This window comes from Oncorhynchus kisutch, linkage group LG18 (assembly GCF_002021735.2).
Source record: "Oncorhynchus kisutch isolate 150728-3 linkage group LG18, Okis_V2, whole genome shotgun sequence".
In the NCBI taxonomy this organism is placed as follows: Eukaryota; Metazoa; Chordata; class Actinopteri; order Salmoniformes; family Salmonidae; genus Oncorhynchus; species Oncorhynchus kisutch.
The window spans coordinates 78,863,307-78,890,257 of NC_034191.2; the positions used below are offsets into that span (position 1 = coordinate 78,863,307).

General features: G+C 44.7%; 1 protein-coding gene across 2 annotated transcripts in view; it reads right to left on the minus strand.

The window, feature by feature from the left end:
• Window positions 1-3,245: 3,245 nt before the first annotated feature.
• The window catches only part of LOC109909602 (ATP-dependent zinc metalloprotease YME1L1), a 28,167-nt gene continuing 4,461 nt past the window's right edge, over window positions 3,246-26,951 (minus strand). For both annotated transcript variants that reach the window (XM_031796872.1, XM_031796871.1), the window contains exons 8-18: window positions 26,601-26,774; window positions 25,767-25,919; window positions 22,631-22,763; window positions 22,452-22,514; window positions 21,382-21,494; window positions 20,878-21,033; window positions 14,233-14,384; window positions 12,682-12,808; window positions 10,508-10,581; window positions 7,604-7,690; window positions 3,246-4,818 (exon numbers count right to left, since the gene is read on the minus strand). In XM_031796872.1, the coding sequence (XP_031652732.1) occupies window positions 4,675-4,818; window positions 7,604-7,690; window positions 10,508-10,581; window positions 12,682-12,808; window positions 14,233-14,384; window positions 20,878-21,033; window positions 21,382-21,494; window positions 22,452-22,514; window positions 22,631-22,763; window positions 25,767-25,919; window positions 26,601-26,774 (1,376 nt within the window). In that variant the 3' untranslated portion in view covers window positions 3,246-4,674. The remainder of the gene's footprint in view (window positions 4,819-7,603; window positions 7,691-10,507; window positions 10,582-12,681; window positions 12,809-14,232; window positions 14,385-20,877; window positions 21,034-21,381; window positions 21,495-22,451; window positions 22,515-22,630; window positions 22,764-25,766; window positions 25,920-26,600; window positions 26,775-26,951) is intronic.

The following is a 26,951-nucleotide window of genomic DNA, read 5'->3' on the forward strand; positions in this document are numbered from 1 at the left end:
ATTTTGTACAGTTTTTTTGTCGGCGTCATCCTAAATAAAAAAGGAATATGTACGCTCCCCACGCTGCACCTTGGTCCTCTTCCTTCGACAGCCGTGACATTACACTTGTAGTTTCCATCCGTTAGAGGCGCAAATAGATGTTGTACAGGGATATTTTGGGGTGGTAAATCAGAGTTTACCAATTGATCTCTGACATTTCTGCCCCGCGAGAATACGACCAAGGGACGGTCCGAAAACACATTACCAATACTGTCATCGGATTTTAGAATGGGCCAATGTTTGAACAATTCCCTTAATTTGTTCAGAGCTCTTTGAATAGCGGGAAGTTAGAACGCAAGAATGCTTATTTTGGCGAGACTGTCCTTGAAAGTGTCTCGATTTGTTTCAAATTTTCTCAATGGCAGTATTAATCTGACAATTTTTGTACCCCTTCTCCTTGAATTTTTGTTGCGTCCCAGACATATTTCTGTCAATTATATTTTTTATTTTTTTTTGCAAATTATTTTGATTCGCCAGAATTTTAGGCTAACCTGGGCTGGATCCTCTGTTCCGAGATAACCAAGAAGAGGTGGCTGTGGAGCCATTATCCTTGCAGCACTTGTGGAAGGGTGGGTAGGCTCTGCACATGAAGCTGGTTGAGACAATGCCAAGAGTTTACAAAGCTGTCATCAAGGCAAAGGATGGCTACTTTGAAGAATATAAAATTGTTTTGATTTGTGCAACACTATTTTGGTTAATACATTATTCCATATGTGCTATTTCATAATTTTGATGTCTTCACTATTATTCTGCAATGTAGAAAATGGTACAAATAAATTAAAACCCTTGAATGGGTAGGTGTGTCCAAACTTTTGACTGGTACTGTATATTATTTTCCAATGTTTTGGAAATTGATCCACTGGCCTACAAAAGGGCTACCAGTTGCCCATCCCTGATTTACAGGAAATTCCCTGACCACTTTCTTGTGTGTCGCTGTGCCTGTCTATGTAATTACAATTTATGTATAGTCTTAGTGACAATATAAATTGGGAATATGACTGTTTGCACGCAAAAATGATTTGAACCTCATTAGCTATGCTAGGTTCAGAAGAGTGTTATGATTACCTATGTAAATAGCTGTTCTGGTCCCACTGACTTTCTCTATTGGCATTCCAGCATCCTCCAATACCCTGTATGTAGAGCGCTTGTGCTAAGAGTCCATTTAGTCTGCTTCAGCCTCAGTGATGCCAAAGAACTTGTGATCAAACTCATTAAACCTGGGAGATAAAGAGATTGATACCCAGTATTGATACCCGTGCATTGCACGTCTGGAATTTTAGCATTTGTTTTGATACACCGGTCTCAATGTCATATAACAAAGAAATACATGGAAAGTTCAAACTCACATTTTCAATATTATACATGACACTGTACAGCTATTAGATGCAGGTCTTACCCATCTATGAGAGCAGCTTTGGTTCTTTGCGGCTTCCCAGGTTTGTTATCAGGATCATACCAGGAAGTGCTGTCAAACCTCTCGTCCAGAATGTCTACTACATAGTTCTGGCTTTCCAATAGAACCTTCCAGAAACTGTCAAGCCCTTCACCTAAAAACAAAATAACCTTCCAGAAATTGTCAGGCCCCTCACCTAAAACAAAAGAACCTTCCAGAAATTGTCAAGCCCCTCACCTAAAACAAAAGAACCTTCCAGAAATTGTCAAGCCCCTCACCTAAAACAAAAGAACCTTCCAGAAATTGTCAAGCCCCTCACCTAAAACAAAATAACCTTCCAGAAATTGTCAAGCCCCTCACCTAAAACAAAAGAACCTTCCAGAAATTGTCAAGCCCCTCACCACCCAAAACAATAGTGCAAAATCCAGTATCACTCTGTCTAAAGTTCCCAAAAGCCAAACACAATTAATCAACTCCTTATTTTGTCCAGCTGAAACCGTTCTTGTTGGAGCTCAGTGACTTTGTCCTCTTGCCTTGTTTATTCTACCCTTGATTCTCTTTAGAAACCAAATAACATCTCTGATCACAGCTGTATCAGGACAAAGGGAGTAGAGATCCAAACAATAGATTGAGTTGTTTAAAGAAGCATTTGTCCTGCTCTTCAATTAGGGTCGTTTGAAACAGAAGTCACTAATTGCAGTCTTCAATTGAAATTAGTTTTTGCTAAAAGGTGCTTGTTTAATAGAAAACACAATGGATGATTGTCTGTTATAATCTCCACCCGGCACAGCCAGAAGAGGACTGGCCACCCCACATAGCCTGGTTCCTCCCTAGGTTTCTTCCTAGGTTCTGGCCTTTCTAGGGAGTTTTTCCTAGCCACCGTGCTTCTACACCTGCATTGCTTGCTGTTTGGGGTTTTAGACTGGGTTTCTGTACAGCACTTTGAGATATCAGCTGATGTACGAAGGGCTATATACATTTGATTTGATTTTGATTTGTTCTCTCTTTGGTGTCCCTTTAAAAAAAATGCCATCTTTTTTTCAGTGATCATTTTCATGAAACCTATCCAGATTAACCAGGTAAAAATGGGTGTGGTGACAACAGTGGAACCAACACCAAGCGGACTACAGACAGGTCATGATAGACCATCCAGTGTTTCCTGTGATTTAGGGTAATTTAGCAAAACAATAAAAGATCACCGTCTCAGGTCAGTGCAGCCAACATGTTGTTAAAAAGGTCCAAGAATAGCAAGACAATGCACTCACTAGGAGTATCTGAGCATGGGTGCACGGCACTCTGCTGCAGCGTACTAGCTGCAGGATCGGGGTAGTCTAGTGGTGAGAGTGTAGAGGTGGCAGGGTAGCCTAGTGGTTAGTGTTGGACTAGTAACCGGAAGGTTGCAAGTTCAAACCCCCGAGCTGACAAGGTACAAATCTGTCGTTCTGCCCCTGAACAGGCAGTTAACCCACTGTTCCTAGGCCGTCATTGAAAATAAGAATTTGTTCTTAACTGACTTGCCTGGTTAAATAAAGGTAAAATAAAAATCTAATCAAAAACAGCAGAGAAGTTTAGCTTTTTTTGTTGTTGCAGAAGTCGGACTGATAGTGCTTTGCCGACTCTACCTTGAAAAATAAAAAGGTCCTTTACGCTTGAGCTGACAATCAGTGTTTACAATCCCACAAGGAAATTGCCTTTATAAAAATAAAAAAACGCATTGTCAGTAGCGCAGTTGGAATGAATCCCAGCCTCTTTGAATGAATCCCAGCCAAAGTCTCACAACCAGTGACCAAAGTCAATCTCACAAAGAACAGCATGATTTTAGAATACATTTTTATTTGAGCTTCCACAAGATCCACTTCCAATGAGAAACAGATTTAAGTACATCTCTTCTCACATTTCATTTACACCATGGATGGGCTCAGACACGAGGGCCTAAAATAGCTAACGATGGCAAGTCCGGCACACTTTGGGTAAATAAATAAAATGACAACATAAAATGTGTATATTGACCTGCATACAGTGAATGCAGATTAATTCCTTCACGACTCACAGATGATGAATCATATACGGGAACGCTGATACAGCCATTTTCTATTTAGATGCTGTGTATATTAAACATTGGTATGTTTTTTTTAATGATACATTTTATGGTCGGCGTTTCTATCACTAATATTCTGCTCAGTGAAAAGGCTATAGGTCAAGTAGGATCAGATCTGCAAACCAATTGTTTTCCCTCATAACTTCGATAGCATACCAAATACACGATGAGGCTTTCATGCACAAAATTGCTAACGAAAAAAACAATTGTGCGATATGAGATCCTATTGGCTGAGGACTATTGGGGGGGGGGGGTGTTCACATGCTTCTGAAACTGTCGTTTCAAGTTTCACTTGAACGACCCTCAAAGTCATAATTACAAACTGCGTTTTTGTTTGTTAACGAAGACATTTAACCACCCCTTTTCAACCCAAAGTTAACAATAAATAAATTTGACAATTACAAACTTATCAATGTGGATACCGTAGCTAGTTTGACCATATTGGCAATGTTTAGCAAGTTAGCTAACTTAATTATTAGCAATGTTAGCTAGCTTCTTATTGGTTCAAGAATTGGTCCGACTTCAAAAGCACATATCGGATTTACAACATCCCACTTTCCCAGGAGCACGTTAATGCATCATAATGCAGCACTTTCTTGTTCAATACTGTATATACAACCTTTAAAGGGGGAAAACTTGAGGGGGGGGATGACGACAACAAATGTTGATATCAAAAAACTAAAATCCTGGCATTGAAAGGGCATTTTGAGCTCAGGGTGTTGAAATGAACCTTGCTATGGGCTTTTTGTCGCTTGACAAAGCTGCCGTACGGGAATGCCTGCCCAACATGAATGGTTCAGACAGAGGAGTCATAGGTTCAGAGGGATAAAACGAGGTGCGACTATGAGCTAGTCAGTCATTTACGTTGAGGGGGAAGAAACCTATAAAGCCTCTAAAGGCCACTCCATTGTACATCTTCAAATTTACATAATTCAGATAATATGTCTTACAGGGTTGGGGTCAATTCCATTTTAAGTCCAGTCAATTCAGGAAGTACGATGAAATTCCAATTATCTTCAATGCTTTTCCATTGAGGAACATTTTGAATCGGAATTTGGTTAACTTTCTGAATTGACTAGAATTGAAAATGGAATGACCCCAACCCTGACGTCTAACTGTCTCTGACTAGGCTTCTCTCAGAGAGTCATCTAGGGTCCAGGGCCTTGCCCTCTAGGACCAGCTTGATCTCTTTGGCATCCAGAGTTTCGTAAGTTAGCAGAGCCTCGGCCAGCGTCTTGTGCTCATCGCTGTAGGTCTTCAAGAGGTTTTTGGCTCGCTCATACGAGTCCTGGATAGGAGAGAGAATGAACGTCAAAGAAAAACAGAATGTAATCTTTAACTAGGAAAGTCAGTTAAGAAAAAATTATCTTATTTACAATGAAGGCCTACACCGGCCAAGCCCGGACGACGCTGGGCCAATTGTGCGCCGCCCTATGGGACTCTCAATCACGGCCAGTTTTGATACAGCCTGGAATCGAACCAGGGTGTCTGTAGTGACGTCTCTAGCACTGAGAAGCAGTGTCTTAGACCGCTGCGCCACTCGGGAGCCCCGGATTATTATCACACTTCCGTTTTCATAAGAATGAATATTGAAGAAACTATTATTTATTTAGGAAGTTGAACGATTATTGGTTGGTTTATACAAAAATGAACTATACTGAACAAAAATATAAACGCAACATGTAAAGTGTTGGTCTCATGTTGCATGAGCTGAAAGAAAAAAGATCCCAGAAATGTTCCATATCTCTCTCAGATGTTATGCAGAAATGTGTTTATATCCTTGTTAGTGAGCATTTCTCCTTTGCCAAGATAATCCATTCCCCTGACAGGTGTGGCATATCAAGAAGCTGCTTATTACATAGGTTCACCTTGTGCTGGGGATAATGAAAGGCCACGAAAATGTGAAGTTGTGTCACACAACACAAGGCCACAGATGTCTCAAGTTGAGGGAGCGTGCAATTGGCACACTGACTGCAGGAATGTCTACCAGAGCAGTTGCCAGATAATATCTCTACCATAACCCACCTCCAACGTCATTTTAAAGAATTTGGCAGTACGCCTCCAACCGGCTTCACAATCGCAGACTAGAACCCAGGACCACCCGAGAACAGCTTATGAAACTATGGGTTTGCAACAAAAAATATATATTCTGCACAAACTGTCAGAAACCGTCTCAGGGAAGCTCATCTGCATGCTAGTTCGTCCTCACCAGGGTCTTCACCAAACTGCAGCAAATGCTCACCTTCGATGGCCACTGGCACGCTGGAGAAGTGAGCTCCTTCACGGTTGAACCAACTGTACCATCTGCAGATGGCCGACGGTGTATATGGCGTCGTGTGGGCGAGCGGTTTGCTGATGTAAACGTTGTGAACAGAGCGCCCACTGGTGGTGGTGTGGTTATGGTTTGGTCAGGCACAAGCTACGGACAATGAACACAATTGCATTTCATCAATGGCAATTTGAATGCACAGAGATACCGTGACGAGATCCTGAGGCCAATTGTTGTGTCATTCATCCGCCGCCATCACCTCATGTTTCAGCATGATAACGCACAGCCCCATGTCACAAGGATCTGTACACAATTATTGGAAGCTAAAAATGTCCCAGTTCTTCCATGGCCTGCATACTCCCCAGACATGTCTCCCATTGAGCATGTGTGGGATGCTCTGGATCAATGTGTTCCAGTTCCCACCAATATCCAGCAACTTCGCACAACCATTGACGAGGAGTGGGACAACATTCCACAATCAACAGCCTGATCAACTCTATGTGAAGGAGATGTATCTCTCTGGATGAGTCAAATGGTCACAACAGATACTGACTGGTTTTCTGATCCACTCCCTTACTTTTCTTTTAAAGGTATCTGTGACCAACAGATGCATGTCTGTATTCCCAATTGTGAAATCCATCGACTGGGCCTAATTAATTAATTTAACTTTTTATGGCTGCAGGGGCAGTATTGAGTAGCTTGGATGAAAAGGTGCCCATTGTAAACGGCCAGCTCCTCAGTCTCGGTTGCTAATATGCATATTATTATTAGTATTGGATAGAAAACACTCTGAAGTTTCCAAAACTGTCAAAATATTGCCTGAGTATAACAGAACTGATATTGCAGGCGAAACCCTGAGAAAAACAGGAAAACAGAAAGTGGCTTCTATTTTGAAAACTCCATGTTCCATAGCCTCCCTTTGCTGGATATGAACCAGATTCCTTTTCCTATCGCTTCCTCAAGGTGTCAGTCTTCAGACATAGTTTCAGGCTTTTATTTTTAAAAATGAGCCAGAACGATAACATCGCGTCAACTGGTCACATGAGTTTTGCTCACGCAACAGAGTTTGGATAGGTATTGCTTTTCCCTCTCCTACTGTGAAAGACATTGATATATTATCGATTATATATTTTAAAAACAACCTGAGGATTGATTATAAAAAACTTTGACATGTTTCTGTGGACATTATGGAAACGATTTGGAATTTGTCTGCGTTGTCGTGACCGCTCTTTCCTGTGGATTTCTGAACATAACGCGACAAACAAACGGAGGTATTTTGGGTATAAAAATCATCTTCATGGAACAAAAGGAACATTTGTTGTGTAACTGGGAGTCTCGTGAGTGAAAACATCCGAAGATCAAAGGTAAACGATTAATTTGATTGTTTTTCGTGACCAAGCTTCCTGATGCTAAGTGTACTTAATGTTCTGTCGTGTGATCAATAAACTTACAAACGCTTGGATTGCTTTCGCTGTAAAGCATCATTTCAAAATCTGACACGACAGGTGGATTAACAAAAGGCTAAGCTGTGTTTTCCTATATTGCACTTGTGATTTCATGAATATAAATATTTGTAGTAATATTTATTGAATGTAACGCTATGCTATTCAGCGGTTGTTGATGACACTTATCCCGATAGGGGGATTGCAGCCATAACAAGTTAAATGGACTGATTTCCTCATATGAACTGTAACTCGAAAATCGTAAAAATTGCGTTTATATTTTTGTTTAGTGTAGATAGGATTTGCCACAATAAAAAATAAAAAATGTTTTAAGTGCAGTGGGAGAAGGTTGGGAAGCTTACCTTGAGCAGTACCCTGACTTCCTGTTCGATGGCAGCCTGCGTCTCAGGGCTCTGTTTGGTTACTTCAGCATAGGTCATGACACCAAGCTGAAACAATTCATTTGAGTAGTCTCAGGGTTAGGGGCACAGCAACAGTCTCAGGGTTAGGGGCACAGCAACAGTCTCAGGGTTAGGGGCACAGCAACAGTCTCAGGGTTAGGGGCACAGCAACAGTCTCAGGGTTAGGGGCACAGCAACAGTCTCAGGGTTAGGGGCGCAGCAACAGTCTCAGGGTTAGGGGCACAGCAACAGTCTCAGGGTTAGGGGCACAGCAACAGTCTCAGGGTTAGGGGCACAGCAACAGTCTCAGGGTTAGGGGCACAGCAGACCACTTATGCAGTAGCTACTCTAAGGCTCTGCGATAGACTAGCGCCCTATCCAGGGAGAGTACTTGTACATCAAGCTTCCTCACGCTACAGAAATAGGAGATAGGTTCCTGCTCCTGTGAGCCATTCCGGCACGACCAAGCCAAGGCTTCTTCCTTATAGTAATGAACAAAGTAAGAAAGCATGGGTTGCCAGGTCTGTGGCACAGTAAATCAGTCACTAATTTCAGGGTTGGCAGGGCAGGTTAAGTAAATGGTTGGATCAAAATAGTCAAGAGAGCTGGAGGACACTGATGAGGTTACATAAAACACACACACACACACACACACACACACACACACACACACACACACACACACACACACACACACACACCTCTAATCAAATAGCTCCTCCTTATGCGTTCCAAAATGACATTTGGCCCAATAATTATTATTATATATATATATATATTTTAACTAGGTAAGTCAGTTAAGAACAAATTCTTATTAACAATGACGGCCTAGGAACAGTGGGTTAACTGCCTTGTTAAAGGGCAGAAGGACAGATTTTTACCTTTACCTAATCCTCGGGGATTCGATCTAGCAACCTTTCGGTTACTGACCCAACGCTCGAACCCCTAGGCTTCCTGCTGCCCCCTAAAACTGGGCTGTCTTATGTTTACACGATAAGTTCCGTGGTTGCCATGGCACCGCGAGGAAGCCTTGGCAGAGAGCTCCTGTACATTTATAAATATTTTGTTGTTTTAGGTGTTTATTGTATTTTTTTGATAACTTCTTACTGCGATAAAATATCTGGTGGTCTTGACCCAAAGTTGCTGGACTAAAAGGCAAGTAAAACATTATTATTATTTTTTAAATTCTGACTAGATAGCTGTGCTAGCTGGTTCTGCGATCATTTGAACGATGCATCTCAATAACCCACACAGCACCGGCCGGCTTTCTACACTGCTTTTGTTTTTGGTTCCACTTGCCCCGGTTTTTGGAACGTGATGAGGGGATGCAGTTCGCCTCATAGGGTGACTATACCAGACTACCACTACTGATGTGTGGTGGTCTTTCAGGCGCTGAGCTTTGCCTTCACCCGTCGAAGCAGCACCCTTGTGGGTGTAACACTTTCAGTAGTCCATGATCCAGCCAACCTACGGAGGAGGATACGGCGAAGGTGTCTGATGAAGAGCTTCGGATCAGTCTATCCGACTGACGCTTCTCCCTCCCTGTACCATCGACATTCAGCCAACACTAGCTGTCGGCTGTGGGAGTCCATCACATAGGGCAAGACTCGCCACTGCCAGAACCCTACTGTTGTTTTTAAAGCGTCAGATTCTCTTTGTAAAGAAAAGCTCTACATAAAATACATCTATTATTATTCTAATAGCCCCAGTAGACTACGGTCTGTAGATACTACGGTCTGTAGATACGAGGTGAGTAGATACGAGGTAGACTACGGTCTGTAGATACTACAGACTGTAGATACAAAGTGAGTAGCAGCCTCAGTAGACTACGGTCTGTAGATACTAAGGTCTGTAGATACTAAGGTCTGTAGATACTAAGGTCTGTAGATACTAAGGTCTGTAGATACTAAGGTCTGTAGATACTAAGGTCTGTAGATACTAAGGTCTGTAGATACTATGGTCTGTAGATACTATGGTCTGTAGATACTAAGGTCTGTAGATACTAAGGTCTGTAGATACTAAGGTCTGTAGATACTATGGTCTGTAGATACTATGGTCTGTAGATACTATGGTCTGTAGATACTATGGTCTGTAGATACTACGGCCTGTAGATACAAGGTAGACTACGGTCTGTAGATACTACGGTCTGTAGATACAAAGTGAGTAGCAGCCTCAGTAGACTACGGTCTGTAGATACTACGGTCTGTAGATACAAAGTGAGTAGCAGCCTCAGACTACGGTCTGTAGATACTAAGGTCTGTAGATACTAAGGTCTGTAGATACTAAGGTCTGTAGATACTAAGGTCTGTAGATACGAGGTAGACTACGGTCTGTAGATACTATGGTCTGTAGATACTATGGTCTGTAGATTCTACGGCCTGTAGATACAAGGTAGACTACGGCCTGTAGATACTACGGTCTGTAGATACAAGGTAGACTACGGCCTGTAGATACTACGGTCTGTAGATACGAGGTAGACTACGGCCTGTAGATACAAAGTGAGTAGTAGCCTCAGTAGACTAAGGTCTGTAGATACTATGGTCTGTAGATACGAGGTGAGTGGCAGAGTAAATCTCTCAGGGTTGAGTCGGAACAAAGTCTAGAATGTGTCGGCACATGTAGAACATGGCTGAGAGATCCCTCCAATCACGTGCAATGCCTGAGAATGGCATTACTGCACAGCGGCAACGCTGCCTTCTAAATGAATGGATACGGCCTTTGAGGAATAAGCCTTTGGTGAAATGAAATGCATTTAGATCATCTAAAATGCAGACTACTAGAGAGTAAAAGAAACGCAGTTAGGAACGATTTGCGTAGACTCATCTTCAATCTACCATTTTATGTGCACGAGGTATAATCTCTTACCTTGTCACTCATTCCAAACCTGGTCACCATCATCTTGGCTATTCTGGACGCCCCGTCGAAGTCGCTTGACGCTCCTGGAAAACAGAGCCGCCACAATACAAGAGTAAGGCTGAGGGCTGGAGAAACCACAATACAAGAGTAAGGATGGAGAAACCACAATACAAGAGTAAGGCTGAGGGCTGGAGAAACCACAATACAAGAGTAAGGATGGAGAAACCACAATACAAGAGTAAGGCTGAGGGATGGGGAAACCACAATACAAGAGTAAGGCTGAGGGATGGAGAAACCACAATACAGGAGTAAGGATGGAGAAACCACAATACAGGAGTAAGGATGGAGAAACCACAATACAAGAGTAAGGATGGAGAAACCACAATACAAGAGTAAGGATGGAGAAACCACAATACAAGAGTAAGGCTGAGGGATGGGGAAACCACAATACAAGAGTAAGGCTGAGGGATGGGGAAACCACAATACAAGAGTAAGGCTGAGGGATGGGGAAACCACAATACAAGAGTAAGGCTGAGGGATGGAGAAACCACAATACAAGAGTAAGGCTGGAGAAACCACAATACAAGAGTAAGGATGAGGGATGGGGAAACCACAATACAAGAGTAAGGCTGAGGGATGGAGAAACCACAATACAAGAGTAAGGATGGAGAAACCACAATACAAGAGTAAGGATGGAGAAACCACAATACAAGAGTAAGGATGGAGAAACCACAATACAAGAGTAAGGATGGAGAAACCACAATACAAGAGTAAGGATGAGGGCTGGAGAAACCACAATACAAGAGTAAGGCTGAGGGCTGGAGAAACCACAATACAAGAGTAAGGCTGAGGGCTGGAGAAACCACAATACAAGAGTAAGGCTGAGGGATGGAGAAACCACAATACAAGAGTAAGGCTGAGGGATGGGGAAACCACAATACAGGAGTAAGGCTGAGGGATGAAGAAACCACAATACAAGAGTAAGGATGGAGAAACCACAATACAAGAGTAAGGATGGAGAAACCACAATACGAGAGTAAGGATGAAGAAACCACAATACAAGAGTAAGGATGAGGGATGGGGAAACCACAATACAAGAGTAAGGATGAGGGATGGAGAAACCACAATACAAGAGTAAGGATGAGGGCTGGGGAAACCACAATACAAGAGTAAGGCTGAGGGATGGAGAAACCACAATACAAGAGTAAGGCTGAGGGACGGGGAAACCACAATACAAGAGTAAGGATGAAGAAACCACAATACAAGAGTAAGGCTGAGGGATGGAGAAACCACAATACAGGAGTAAGGATGGAGAAACCACAATACAAGAGTAAGGATGGAGAAACCACAATACAAGAGTAAGGATGGAGAAACCACAATACAAGAGTAAGGCTGAGGGATGGAGAAACCACAATACAAGAGTAAGGCTGAGGGATGGAGAAACCACAATACAAGAGTAAGGATGGAGAAACCACAATACAAGAGTAAGGCTGAAGAAACCACAATACAAGAGTAAGGATGAGGGCTGGGGAAACCACAATACAAGAGTAAGGATGAGGGCTGGAGAAACCACAATACAAGAGTAAGGATGAGGGATGAAGAAACCACAATACAAGAGTAAGGCTGAGGGCTGGAGAAACCACAATACAGGAGTAAGGATGAGGGCTGGAGAAACCACAATACGAGAGTAAGGATGAAGAAACCACAATACAAGAGTAAGGCTGAGGGATGGGGAAACCACAATACAAGAGTAAGGCTGAGGGATGGGGAAACCACAATACAAGAGTAAGGCTGAGGGATGAAGAAACCACAATACAAGAGTAAGGATGAAGAAACCACAATACAAGAGTAAGGATGAGGGCTGGAGAAACCACAATACGAGAGTAAGTCTGAGGGCTGGAGAAACCACAATACAGGAGTAAGGATGAGGGATGGAGAACGTTATCCAAATAGTTGAGGCTATACAACGTTTGTTGACAACTGTATTGTTAACAAACAACGGAGTAGAGTAACTCCAGGTTATTTTGGACTCTGATGGGGTACGACAGTTAAACTAAGCTTATTTAGAAGTTATATTCTTCAAGAATCAACTGATTATACATCAATCATTTAGAAGTCCCAAAATTGATGTAGCAATATGCTCTATAGCTAAAGCCCAACCGATCTAGGTTCCCCCCCCTCACCAGTCGTGATGTAATCGTCGCCAAAGATGAGCTCCTCGGCCACGCGGCCTCCCATGCTGACGTCCATCTGGGCCAGGAGCTGAGCCCGTGTCTCACTCCAACGGTCATTCTCTGGGAGCATGGACACCTAAACAGACAGATGGATGGTCTCAGACTAGTCCTTCGTTTGGTAAACCAATGTTCCCCTCCTGATCTGTTTTAAGGCAAGCCCCCTGGAGCTGCCAACATCCAAACATTTTAAAACAGAGGCCAACTTCTTTCAGGAAGTCCATGGCAACAGCACTAAGGGGGGGTTAAAACGGAGGCCAACTTCTTTCAGGAGGTCCATGGCAACAGCACTAAGGGGGGGTTAAAACGGAGGCCAACTTCTTTCAGGAAGTCCATGGCAACAGCACTAAGGGGGGGGGGTTAAAACGGAGGCCAACTTCTTTCAGGAAGTCCATGGCAACAGCACTAAGGGGGGGGGGGGGTTAAAACGGAGGCCAACTTCTTTCAGGAAGTCCATGGCAACAGCACTAAGGGGGGGGGGGTTAAAACGGAGGCCAACTTCTTTCAGGAAGTCCATGGCAACAGCACTAAGTGGGGGGGGGGGGGTTAAAACGGAGGCCAACTTCTTTCAGGAAGTCCATGGCAACAGCACTAAGGGGGGGGGGGTTAAAACGGAGGCCAACTTCTTTCAGGAAGTCCATGGCAACAGCACTAGGGGGGGGGGGGGGGTTAAAACGGAGGCCAACTTCTTCTTCTTCTCCATGGCAACAGCACTAAGGGGGGGGTTAAAAACAGAGGCCAACTTCTTCTTCTTCTCCATGGCAACAGCACTAAGGGGGGGGTTAAAAACAGAGGCCAACTTCTTCTTCTTCTCCATGGCAACAGCACTAAGGGGGGGGTTAAAAACAGAGGCCAACTTCTTCTTCTTCTCCATGGCAACAGCACTAAGGGGGGGGTTAAAAACAGAGGCCAACTTCTTCTTCTTCTCCATGGCAACAGCACTAAGGGGGGGGGTTAAAAACAGAGGCCAACTTCTTCTTCTTCTCCATGGCAACAGCACTAAGGGGGGGGTTAAAAACAGAGGCCAACTTCTTCTTCTTCTCCATGGCAACAGCACTAAGGGGGGGGTTAAAAACAGAGGCCAACTTCTTCTTCTTCTCCATGGCAACAGCACTAAGGGGGGGTTAAAACGGAGGCCAACTTCTTCTTCTCCTCCATGGCAACAGCACTAAGGGGGGGGGGTTAAAACAGAGGCCAACTTCTTCTTCTTCTCCATGGCAACAGCACTAGGGGGGGGGGGGGTTAAAACAGAGGCCAACTTCTTTTTCTTCTCCATGGCAATAGCACTAAGGGGGGGGGTAAAGTAATGGCAGAAGGGACAATGCAGCTATTCTGCAAGGTATTTTACAATATAATGGAACCCGTTTAGCTTCGCATGGATGAAATGTAACAAACTATGACATTGCTAAATCAGAGATGGAATGTCAAAGCAAGTGGGGTGATTCCATGGTAATATACCACAGCTTCCTGGCCAATCAAAATGCAATGCTCAGTACTACTCACATGGCCAAGAGTGGGTCCTCTGGGCATGATGGTTGCCTTGTTGATGGGCATAGCGTCTTTGGTGTAATAGGCCACAATGGCGTGGCCTGACTCGTGGTAGGCTGTGATTTGCTTGTTCTTCTTATCAATGTCCACACTCCTGCGCTCAGGACCTTCAGTATAAAAAGAGAGACAAGAGGTCCCACTTTGATGAATTAAAAACACACGTCATTCATATTACTGTCGTGCAGGTTTACTCCAGTTTTGTTATATTTGGGAATTCCAACCTGAAAGATAGGACCACCAACTCCTGGGAAAATATCTGTCCTAGAGAATGAGAGGGATCCTGACCAGACAGGCATTCTAACAGTCTACATTGGAATGTCTCTTAACCAGAGGCTCTTTGTCGTTAAGCTCTCTCACATGGCAGGTTGTGTGTGTGTAATATATATATATATATATATATATATATATATATATATATATATATATATATATAATAAATAAATAAATAAATAAATAAATAAAAGGACCAGTCAAAAATTGACACACCTACTCATTCCAGGGATTCTCTTTATTTTGTATGATTTTCTAAATCGTAGAATAACAGTGAAGACATCAATACTATGACATAACACAATATGGAATCATGTAGTAACCAAAATAAAGTGTTTTAAGAAACAAATCAAAATATATTTGATATTCTTCAAAGTAGCCACCATTTTGCCTCGATGATACGGGTAATTTTCCAGTACATGTATTGTGTAATCTTACGAGTAGTAAACAGAATCATTACGGGCTTAAGAGAAGCTGCTGCATAACCTTCTAATTATCCTCAGACGTACACCTACATTATGCGTGTATGTTGCGTTCTTTTTTTGTATCATCACTATGGTGATGAGGGGGTGGCAGGTAGCCTAGTGGTTAGAGTGTAGAGGTGGCAGGTAGCCCTAGTGGTTAGAGTGTAGAGGCGGCAGGTAGCCCTAGTGGTTAGAGTGTAGAGGTGGCAGGTAGCCTAGTGGTTAGAGTGTAGAGGTGGCAGGTAGCCTAGTGGTTAGAGTGTAGAGGCGGCAGGTAGCCCTAGTGGTTAGAGTGTAGAGGTGGCAGGTAGCCTAGTGGTTAGAGTGTAGAGGTGGCAGGGTAGCCTAGTGGTTAGAGTGTAGAGGTGGCAGGTAGCCTAGTGGTTAGAGTGTAGAGGTGGCAGGGTAGCCTAGTGGTTAGAGTGTAGAGGTGGCAGGGTAGCCTAGTGGTTAGAGTGTAGAGGTGGCAGGTAGCCTAGTGGTTAGAGTGTAGAGGTGGCAGGGTAGCCTAGTGGTTAGAGTGTAGAGGTGGCAGGTAGCCCTAGTGGTTAGAGTGTAGAGGTGGCAGGGTAGCCTAGTGGTTAGAGTGTAGAGGTGGCAGGTAGCCCTAGTGGTTAGAGTGTAGAGGTGGCAGGGTAGTCTAGTGGTTAGAGTGTAGAGGTGGCAGGTAGCCTAGTGGTTAGAGTGTAGAGGCGGCAGGTAGCCCTAGTGGTTAGAGTGTAGAGGTGGCAGGGTAGCCTAGTGGTTAGAGTGTAGAGGTGGCAGAGTAGCCTAGTGGTTAGAGTGTAGGGGTGGCAGGGTAGCCTAGTGGTTAGAGTGTAGAGGCAGCAGGGTAGCCTAGTGGTTAGAGTGTAGGGGTGGCAGGGTAGCCTAGTGGTTAGAGTGTAGAGGTGGTAGGTAGCCTAGTGGTTAGAGTGTAGAGGTGGTAGGTAGCCTAGTGGTTAGAGTGTAGAGGTGGCAGGTAGCCTAGTGGTTAGAGTGTAGAGGTGGTAGGTAGCCTAGTGGTTAGAGTGTAGAGGTGGTAGGTAGCCTAGTGGTTAGAGTGTAGGGGTGGCAGGGTAGCCTAGTGGTTAGAGTGTAGAGGTGGCAGGGTAGCCTAGTGGTTAGAGTGTAGAGGTGGCAGGTAAGCCTAGTGGTTAGAGGGTAGAGGTGGCAGGTAAGCCTAGTGGTTAGAGGGTAGAGGTGGCAGGTAGCCTAGTGGTTAGAGTGTAGAGGTGGCAGGTAGCCTAGTGGTTAGAGTGTAGAGGTGGCAGGGTAGTCTAGTGGTTAGAGTGGAGGGGTGGCAGGTAGTCTAGTGGTTAGAGTGTAGAGGTGGCAGGTAGCCTAGTGGTTAGAGTGTAGAGGTGGCAGGTAGCCCTAGTGGTTAGAGTGTAGAGGTGGCAGGTAGCCTAGTGGTTAGAGTGTAGAGGTGGCAGGTAGCCTAGTGGTTAGAGTGTAGAGGTGGCAGGTAGCCTAGTGGTTAGAGTGTAGAGGCGGCAGGGTAGTCTAGTGGTTAGAGTGGAGGGGTGGCAGGTAGCCTAGTGGTTAGAGTGTAGAGGTGGTAGGTAGCCTAGTGGTTAGAGTGTAGAGGTGGTAGGTAGCCTAGTGGTTAGAGTGTAGAGGTGGCAGGTAGCCTAGTGGTTAGAGTGTAGAGGTGGCAGGTAGCCTAGTGGTTAGAGTGTAGAGGTGGCAGGTAGCCTAGTGGTTAGAGTGTAGAGGCGGCAGGGTAGTCTAGTGGTTAGAGTGGAGGGGTGGCAGGTAGTCTAGTGGTTAGAGTGTAGAGGTGGCAGGGTAGCCTAGTGGTTAGAGTGTAGAGGCGGCAGGTAGCCCTAGTGGTTAGAGTGTAGAGGTGGCAGGTAGCCTAGTGGTTAGAGTGTAGAGGTGGCAGGTAGCCTAGTGGTTAGAGTGTAGAGGCGGCAGGTAGCCCTAGTGGTTAGAGTGTAGAGGTGGCAGGGTAGCCTAGTGGTTAGAGTGTAGAGGTGGCAGGTAGCCTAGTGGTTAGAGTGTAGAGGCGGCAGGTAGCCCTAGTGGTTAGAGTGTAGAGGCGGCAGGTAGCCCTAGTGGTTAGAGTGTAGAGGCGGCAGGTAGCCCTAGTGGTTAGAGTGTAGAGGTGGCAGGTAGCCTAGTGGTTAGAGTGTAGAGGCGGCAGGTAGCCCTAGTGGTTAGAGTGTAGAGGCGGCAGGGTAGTCTAGTGGTTAGAGTGTAGAGGTGGCAGGGTAGCCTAGTGGTTAGAGTGTAGAGGCGGCAGGTAGCCCTAGTGGTTAGAGTGTAGAGGTGGCAGGGTAGCCTAGTGGTTAGAGTGTAGAGGTGGCAGAGTAGCCTAGTGGTTAGAGTGTAGGGGTGGCAGGGTAGCCTAGTGGTTAGAGTGTAGAGGCGGCAGGGTAGCCTAGTGGTTAGAGTGTAGGGGCGGCAGGGTAGCCTAGTGGTTAGAGTGTAGAGGTGGTAGGTAGCCTAGTGGTTAGAGTGTAGAGGTGGTAGGTAGCCTAGTGGTTAGAGTGTAGAGGTGGCAGGTAGCCTAGTGGTTAGAGTGTAGAGGTGGTAGGTAGCCTAGTGGTTAGAGTGTAGAGGTGGTAGGTAGCCTAGTGGTTAGAGTGTAGGGGTGGCAGGGTAGCCTAGTGGTTAGAGTGTAGAGGTGGCAGGTAAGCCTAGTGGTTAGAGGGTAGAGGTGGCAGGTAAGCCTAGTGGTTAGAGGGTAGAGGTGGCAGGTAGCCTAGTGGTTAGAGTGTAGAGGTGGCAGGTAGCCTAGTGGTTAGAGTGTAGAGGTGGCAGGTAAGCCTAGTGGTTAGAGTGTAGAGGTGGCAGGTAGCCTAGTGGTTAGAGTGTAGAGGTGGCAGGTAAGCCTAGTGGTTAGAGTGTAGAGGTGGCAGGTAAGCTTAGTGGTTAGAGTGTAGAGGTGGCAGGTAGCCTAGTGGTTAGAGTGTAGAGGTGGCAGGTAAGTCTAGTGGTTAGAGTGTAGAGGTGGCAGGTAAGCCTAGTAGTTAGAGTGTAGAGGCGGCAGGTAAGCCTAGTGGTTAGAGTGTGGAGGTGGCAGGTAAGCCTAGTGGTTAGAGTGTAGAGGAGGCAGGCAAAGCCTAGTGGTTAGAGTGTAGAGGAGGCAGGCAAAGCCTAGTGGTTAGAGTGTAGAGGAGGCAGGCAAAGCCTAGTGGTTAGAGTGTGGAGGCTGCAGGTAAGCCTAGTGGTTAGAGTGTAGAGGAGGCAGGCAAAGCCTAGTGGTTAGAGTGTAGAGGCGGCAGGTAGCCTAGTGGTTAGAGTATAGAGGCAGCAGGTAGCCTAGTGGTGAGAGCAGTTGGACTAGTAACTGAAAGGTTGCTAGATAGAATCCACGAGCTGACAAGGTAAAAATCTGTCGTTCTGCCACTGGACAAGGTAGTTAACCCACTGTTCCCCGGTAGGCCGTCATTGTAAATAAGAATTTGTTCTTAATTGACTTGTCTAGTTAAATAAATAAAAATAAATGGTCACGACACCAATAAAATCTACACCCTGGAGTATGTGCCAATCAGAGTAGGAGAAGCCATTTAAAGATGGGCGTAGACAATCTAGAAGACTAGGAAACAATAGTGGCAGAATGCAAAAAGGTGTTAGTCACTCCTCTTTATGTAAATGACCATGTATGATGTGTCAAAATGAAACTGTATATAAGGAGAGCGCCGAGTCTGGGACAGGCAGTTGCTCCGCGGACCAGCTCTGCTTGTTACTTTGTAGTAAAGTAAAATTCTAAACTCACAAGCTCCAGAGTCTAAGAGATATTATTAAGAAGTATTTCCACGACAATGACAGCTTTGCACACTCTTGGCATTCTCTCAACCAGCTTCATGATGTAGTCACCTGGAATGCATTTCAATTAACAGGTGTGCCTCGTAAAAAAAAAAGCACATTTTAAATGAATAGAAAATAGTTTAAAAAATAAAGAAAAAGCCTTGAATGAGTAGGCGTGTCCAAACGTTTGACTGGTACTGTATAATGCTAACGGTGCACCAAAGGCCTCTCTGCACTAGTTACATTTGTGTTGCTTCTTAATGGGTCCTGCTAGCACAAACACCTCTCTGAAGGAAGGTTCCTCATATATATATATATATATACAGTGCCTTGCGAAAGTATTCGGCCCCCTTGAACTTTGCGACCTTTTGCCACATTTCAGGCTTCAAACATAAAGATATAAAACTGTATTTTTTTGTGAAGAATCAACAACAAGTGGGACACAATCATGAAGTGGAACGACATTTATTGGATATTTCAAACTTTTTTAACAAATCAAAAACTGAAAAATTGGGCGTGCAAAATTATTCAGCCCCTTTAAGTTAATACTTTGTAGCGCCACCTTTTGCTGTGATTACAGCTGTAAGTCACTTGGGGTATGTCTCTATCAGATTTGCACATCGAGAGACTGAAATTTTTTCCCATTCCTCCTTGCAAAACACCTCGAGCTCAGTGAGGTTGGATGGAGAGCATTTGTGAACAGCAGTTTTCAGTTCTTTCCACAGATTCTCGATTGGATTCAGGTCTGGACTTTGACTTGGCCATTCTAACACCTGGATATGTTTATTTTTGAACCATTCCATTGTAGATTTTGCTTTATGTTTTGGATCATTGTCTTGTTGGAAGACAAATCTCCGTCCCAGTCTCAGGTCTTTTGCAGACTCCATCAGGTTTTCTTCCAGAATGGTCCTGTATTTGGCTCCATCCATCTTCCCATCAATTTTAACCATCTTCCCTGTCCCTGCTGAAGAAAAGCAGGACCAAACCATGATGCTGCCACCACCATGTTTGACAGTGGGGATGGTGTGTTCAGGGTGATGAGCTGTGTTGCTTTTACGCCAAACATAACATTTTGCATTGTTGCCAAAAAGTTCAATTTTGGTTTCATCTGACCAGAGCACCTTCTTCCACATGTTTGGTGTGTCTCCCAGGTGGCTTGTGGCAAACTTTAAACAACACTTTTTATGGATATCTTTAAGAAATGGCTTTCTTCTTGCCACTCTTCCATAAAGGCCAGATTTGTGCAATATACGACTGATTGTTGTCCTATGGACAGAGTCTCCCACCTCAGCTGCAGTTCATCCAGAGTGATCATGGGCCTCTTGGCTGCATCTCTGATCAGTCTTCTCCTTGTATGAGCTGAAAGTTTAGAGGGACGGCCAGGTCTTGGTAGATTTGCAGTGGTCTGATACTCCTTCCATTTCAATATTATCGCTTGCACAGTGCTCCTTGGGATGTTTAAAGCTTGGGAAATCTTTTTGTATCCAAATCCGGCTTTAAACTTCTTCACAACAGTATCTCGGGACCTGCCTGGTGTGTTCCTTGTTCTTCATGATGCTCTCTGCGCTTTTAACGGACCTCTGAGACTATCACAGTGCAGGTGCATTTATACGGAGACTTGATTACACACAGGTGGATTGTATTTATCATCATTAGTCATTTAGGTCAACATTGGATCATTCAGAGATCCTCACTGAACTTCTGGAGAGAGTTTGTTGCACTGAAAGTAAAGGGGCTGAATAATTTTGCGCGCCCAATTTTTCAGTTTTTGATTTGTCAAAAAAGTTTGAAATATCCAATAAATGTCGTTCCACTTCATGATTGTGTCCCACTTGTTGTTGATTCTTCACAAAAAAATACAGTTTTATATCTTTATGTTTGAAGCCTGAAATGTGGCAAAAGGTCGCAAAGTTCAAGGGGGCCGAATACTTTCGCAAGGCACTGTGTGTGTATATATATATATATATATATATATGATAGATAAGAGATCTAGATCTCTATCTATCTAGATCTATATATATATATATGTCAAATAAAATGTTATTGGTCACATACACATGGTTAGCAGATGTTAACGAGTGTGGCGAAATGTGTGTGCGTGTGTACGTGTGTGTGCGTAATTACCCACCCATGAGGATCTTGTCCTTGGAGAACTCCAGTTCCTTCATGGTGACCTGGTCGAGGCCGTCCACCGCTGCCTTCAGGGCTGCCTGGTTCACCAGGTTCTCCAGCTCCGCCCCCGTGAAGCCCACCGTCCCCCTGGCAATGATCGCTGCGTTCACGTCTGAACACACAACCGGCAGGGCCAAAAGGAGAATGTTATCAGTCCAAAACAGTGGGCTCTTTCATGCAGCAAATGTGTGTGTGTGTGTGTGTGTGTGGGGGGGGGGGGGGGGGGGGGGGGGGGTAGCGATGACACCTAGTGATCAGAACCTCTCGACGTGGCAGCTAGGTTTAACGTCGCTATGATACATTAGTCAGCTGATAGTCTACAGTCTAAGCCAGGGGTTTTTCAAACCTCTCCTCGGGGACCCGAGATGGTTCAGGGCTACAACAACATTGTGAAACGTCTGGGGGTTCCTCAAGGAGAGATCTGAAAGCCACTGATCCAAGCAACTGATTTGAGACCTACTGGGATCCACTTTGATCTTCTGCAGGTACCAGTTGAGGATCTCCGTACGTCCTTTCACGTCCGGACGAGGGACGGTCACTTGCATGTCAAACCTCCCCGGACGTACCAGGGCACTAAAAAAAGATAGAAGAGCAATGGGGCTAATGATCCAGACAGCAATGGGGCTAATGATCCAGACAGCAATGGGGCTAATGATCCAGACAGCAATGGGGCTAATGATCCAGACAGCAATGGGGCTAATGATCCAGACAGCAATGGGGCTAATGATCCAGACAGCAATGGGGCTAATGATCCAGACAGCAATGGGGCTAACGATCCAGACAGCAATGGGGCTAACGATCCAGAGAGCAATGGGGCTAACGATCCAGAGAGCAATGGGGCTAACGATCCAGAGAGCAATGGGGCTAACGATCCAGAGAGCAATGGGGCTAACGATCCAGAGAGCAATGGGGCTAACGATCCAGAGAGCAATGGGGCTAACGATCCAGAGAGCAATGGGGCTAACGATCCAGAGAGCAATGGGGCTAATGATCCAGAGAGCTGACATGGTTGTATACAATTCGAACAGAGTACAGGTTCCAATCTCAAGTGTGTCAATAACAAATGCATTCTTTAATTTACCTTTAGCCTTGCGATTCTACAATGAATGTATAAAGCTTCTCTGTCAATGGGAGCAAAATGAAGACCAGTTCTATTTACAACCTCTTTCTAAAAATAGATTTGTTCCATTTATACAGCATTTTGCTGGTCCTATGGACAGCTCTCAAGGAGAACTTTCTTCTGGGGACTTTTCCAGTAATCTCACCGGGCCATGGCAAAAAAGGCAGAATCAGTTATCTGGGCACATGGGAAGTGTAGTTCCCACTGTGCAATTCGTTCCAATGAACCACCCAGCCTTATTCCCATGCGAACCACATTTCAAGTGTAATTTTGCAACTCGGAGCTGAAATCCGGCGGTCTGAAGCTTTAAGACGAGACAGACAACCAGCCAAGTCCTGACAAAGGGACCAAGCCTACTGGGTTGGTAAAAAGCCTACAGAAACACCTGCTACTACCCACTGAAAACATACTTATCCAAAGCCTCAGCAAAGTTTGTAGCGCCGATAACGATGACCCCTTCGTTTGGTTTGAACCTGTGGAGTATCAACACATTGAATGAGGAAAATACAAGCCTTGTGATATGCACCAGGTAAACAAAAATATTATCTGATGCAATAGCTATATACAGTATATTCTGAGTTGTTCTGACCCGTCCATCTCTGCCAGTAGCTGGTTGATGGTCTGTCTGGAGTAGGGGTGCATGGGAGACTCGATCCTCTTTCCTCCCACGCTGTCAAGCTCATCAATGAAGACAACACAAGGTGCGTTGGCTTTCGCCTCTTCTGCGGACCAAACAGAAAGAGATTGAGGCTGTGTCCCTCCTTTCCTGTGCTTCATGGCCACTGATCAAGTAGTACTTGATTTGTTGAAAGCCACATTGTGGAATGACTGTGATGCAGAGGGGTTTCTGTTTTATTTAACTTGGTCGGTATTCCATGAGGGACCACGTCGGAAACTAATGGAATCACTAACGTCGGAAACTAATGGAATCACTAACGTCGGAAACTAATGGAATCACTAACGTCGGAAACTAATGGAATCACTAACGTCGGAAACTAATGGAATCACTAACGTCGGAAACTAATGGAATCACTAACGTCGGAAACTAATGGAATCACTAACGTCGGAAACTAATGGAATCACTAACGTCGGAAACTAATGGAATCACTAACGTCGGAAACTAATGGAATCACTAACGTCGGAAACTAATGGAATCACTAACGTCGGAAACTAATGGAATCACTAACGTCGGAAACTAATGGAATCACTAACGTCGGAAACTAATGGAATCACTAACGTCGGAAACTAATGGAATCACTAACGTCGGAAACTAATGGAATCACTAACGCCGGAAACTAATGGAATCACTAACGCCGGAAACTAATGGAATCACTAACGTCGGAAACGAATGGAATCACTAACGTCGGAAACGAATGGAATCACTAACGTCGGAAACGAATGGAATCACTAACGTCGGAAACGAATGGAATCACTAACGTCGGAAACGAATGGAATCACTAACGTCGGAAACGAATGGAATCACTAACGCCGGAAACTAATGGAATCACTAACGTCGGAAACGAATGGAATCACTAACGTCGGAAACTAATGGAATCACTAACGTCGGAAACGAATGGAATCACTAACGTCGGAAACGAATGGAATCACTAACGTCGGAAACGAATGGAATCACTAACGTCGGAAACGAATGGAATCACTAACGTCGGAAACGAATGGAATCACTAACGTCGGAAACGAATGGAATCACTAACGTCGGAAACGAATGGAATCACTAACGTCGGAAACTAATGGAATCACTAACGCCGGAAACTAATGGAATCACTAACGCCGGAAACTAATGGAATCACTAACGCCGGAAACTAATGGAATCACTAACGTCGGAAACTAATGGAATCACTAACGTCGGAAACTAATGGAATCACTAACGCCGGAAACTAATGGAATCACTAACGTCGGAAACTAATGGAATCACTAACGTCGGAAACTAATGGAATCACTAACGTCGGAAACTAATGGAATCACTAACGCCGGAAACTAATGGAATCACTAACGCCGGAAACGAATGGAATCACTAACGCCGGAAACGAATGGAATCACTAACGCCGGAAACGAATGGAATCACTAACGCCGGAAACTAATGGAATCACTAACGTCGGAAACTAATGGAATCACTAACGTCGGAAACTAATGGAATCACTAACGTCGGAAACGAATGGAATCACTAACGTCGGAAACGAATGGAATCACTAACGTCGGAAACTAATGGAATCACTAACGTCGGAAACTAATGGAATCACTAACGTCGGAAACTAATGGAATCACTAACGTCGGAAACTAATGGAATCACTAACGTCGGAAACTAATGGAATCACTAACGTCGGAAACTAATGGAATCACTAACGCCGGAAACGAATGGAATCACTAACGCCGGAAACGAATGGAATCACTAACGCCGGAAACGAATGGAATCACTAACGCCGGAAACGAATGGAATCACTAACGCCGGAAACGAATGGAATCACTAACGCCGGAAACGAATGGAATCACTAACGCCGGAAACGAATGGAATCACTAACGCCGGAAACGAATGGAATCACTAACGCCGGAAACGAATGGAATCACTAAACGCCGGAAACGAATGGAATCACTAACGCCGGAAACGAATGGAATCACTAAACGCCGGAAACGAATGGAATCACTAACGCCGGAAACGAATGGAATCACTAACGCCGGAAACGAATGGAATCACTAACGCCGGAAACGAATGGAATCACTAACGCCGGAAACGAATGGAATCACTAACGCCGGAAACGAATGGAATCACTAACGCCGGAAACTAATGGAATCACTAACGTCGGAAACGAATGGAATCACTAACGCCGGAAACGAATGGAATCACTAACGCCGGAAACGAATGGAATCACTAACGCCGGAAACGAATGGAATCACTAACGCCGGAAACGAATGGAATCACTAACGCCGGAAACGAATGGAATCACTAACGCCGGAAACGAATGGAATCACTAACGCCGGAAACGAATGGAATCACTAACGCCGGAAACGAATGGAATCACTAACGCCGGAAACGAATGGAATCACTAACGCCGGAAACGAATGGAATCACTAACGCCGGAAACGAATGGAATCACTAAACGCCGGAAACGAATGGAATCACTAAACGCCGGAAACGAATGGAATCACTAACGCCGGAAACGAATGGAATCACTAACGCCGGAAACGAATGGAATCACTAAACGCCGGAAACGAATGGAATCACTAACGCCGGAAACGAATGGAATCACTAACGCCGGAAACGAATGGAATCACTAATGCCGGAAACGAATGGAATCACTAACGCCGGAAACGAATGGAATCACTAACGCCGGAAACTAATGGAATCACTAAACGCCGGAAACGAATGGAATCACTAACGCCGGAAACGAATGGAATCACTAATGCCGGAAACGAATGGAATCACTAACGCCGGAAACGAATGGAATCACTAACGCCGGAAACTAATGGAGTCACTAACGCCGGAAACTAATCACTAAAGCCGGAAACGAATGGAATCACTAACGCCGGAAACGAATGGAATCACATTAAGGTGTTCCCCCTGGGTTGTACTCGGTGCATCTTTCCCCCCAATAAAAATCTATCAATCGAACCTATCAGGTCCTTTCACCAATCATGAGTGACAGGGTGAAGGTTGGTCAGTCAGTGTATTGATAACGGCACACGGCCTTTAGATCTGCTCTGGGACTTACTGAAGAGGTTTCTGATGCGGCTAGCTCCGACACCCACAAACATCTCGTCAAACTCGGATCCCGATGCGTAGAAGAAGGGGACGTCGGCCTCCCCGGCTACAGCCCGAGCCAGGAGAGTCTTTCCTGTGCCTGGGGGGCCAATCAGGAGGATGCCTGACAGAACCAGAGGCCACAGAAAAGTGCAACATATGAACACATTGAAAGAAAGATGTAATGGCACTGTGTCAAGAGACCACACAGAAAGATAAGACAAATAATGACTAAGGAAGTAGCTTTGGCTTGAGGACATCTCTGCTCATCTCATAAGTAAGGAAGTAGCTTTGGCTTGAGGACATCTCTGCTCATCTCATAAGTAAGGAAGTAGCTTTGGCTTGAGGACATCTCTGCTCATCTCATAAGTAAGGAAGTAGCTTTGGCTTGAGGACATCTCTGCTCATCTCATAAGTAAGGAAGTAGCTTTGGCTTGAGGACATCTCTGCTCATCTCATAAGTAAGGAAGTAGCTTTGGCTTGAGGACATCTCTGCTCATCTCATAAGTAAGGAAGTAGCCTTGTGGACATAACTGCTTTCTGTAGTGTGAGGCAGCTTAATGTACAAATACACCCCCGGGACAGGACTGAAGTCTCATCGTAAGGCCTTACCCCTAATCTATCTCCTTAATGCCAAGTAGACACACATTGGGTCCCATTTTTTACAGTCTTTGGTATGACTCAGCCGGGGATCGAACTCCCATCCTCAAGGCTGAAGCTAAACCAAAAAAAGGCCCACTGAGTTAGTAGAAGATAAACCGAATGTCTACAGAATATTCTTCACATTTACAGAAAGACACTGTACCTTTAGGGAGCTTCCCTCCTAGCACGGTGAACTTCTGGGGGTTTCTGAGGAACTCCACCACGTCTTGCAGTTCATTCTTGGCCTCCTCTACCCCCTTGACGTGCTCAAAGGTGACGCTCTTCACCTGAACCGGGTCCACTTGTGAGTCCAGGCCTGACGTGGTACGGAACCTCACTGTTCAGTGCAAACCCACGACAACTCAATCAGATCACTGACAGACACCACCTGGGAATCTCCAACAGGCCTCTACTTCTCATAGAAACGGTGCTAGAATAATATTTGCCATGAACTACTGATTTTTGTTAATGCCACTTTCATCTTACACTCAAATATATATTCAAATATCCATTT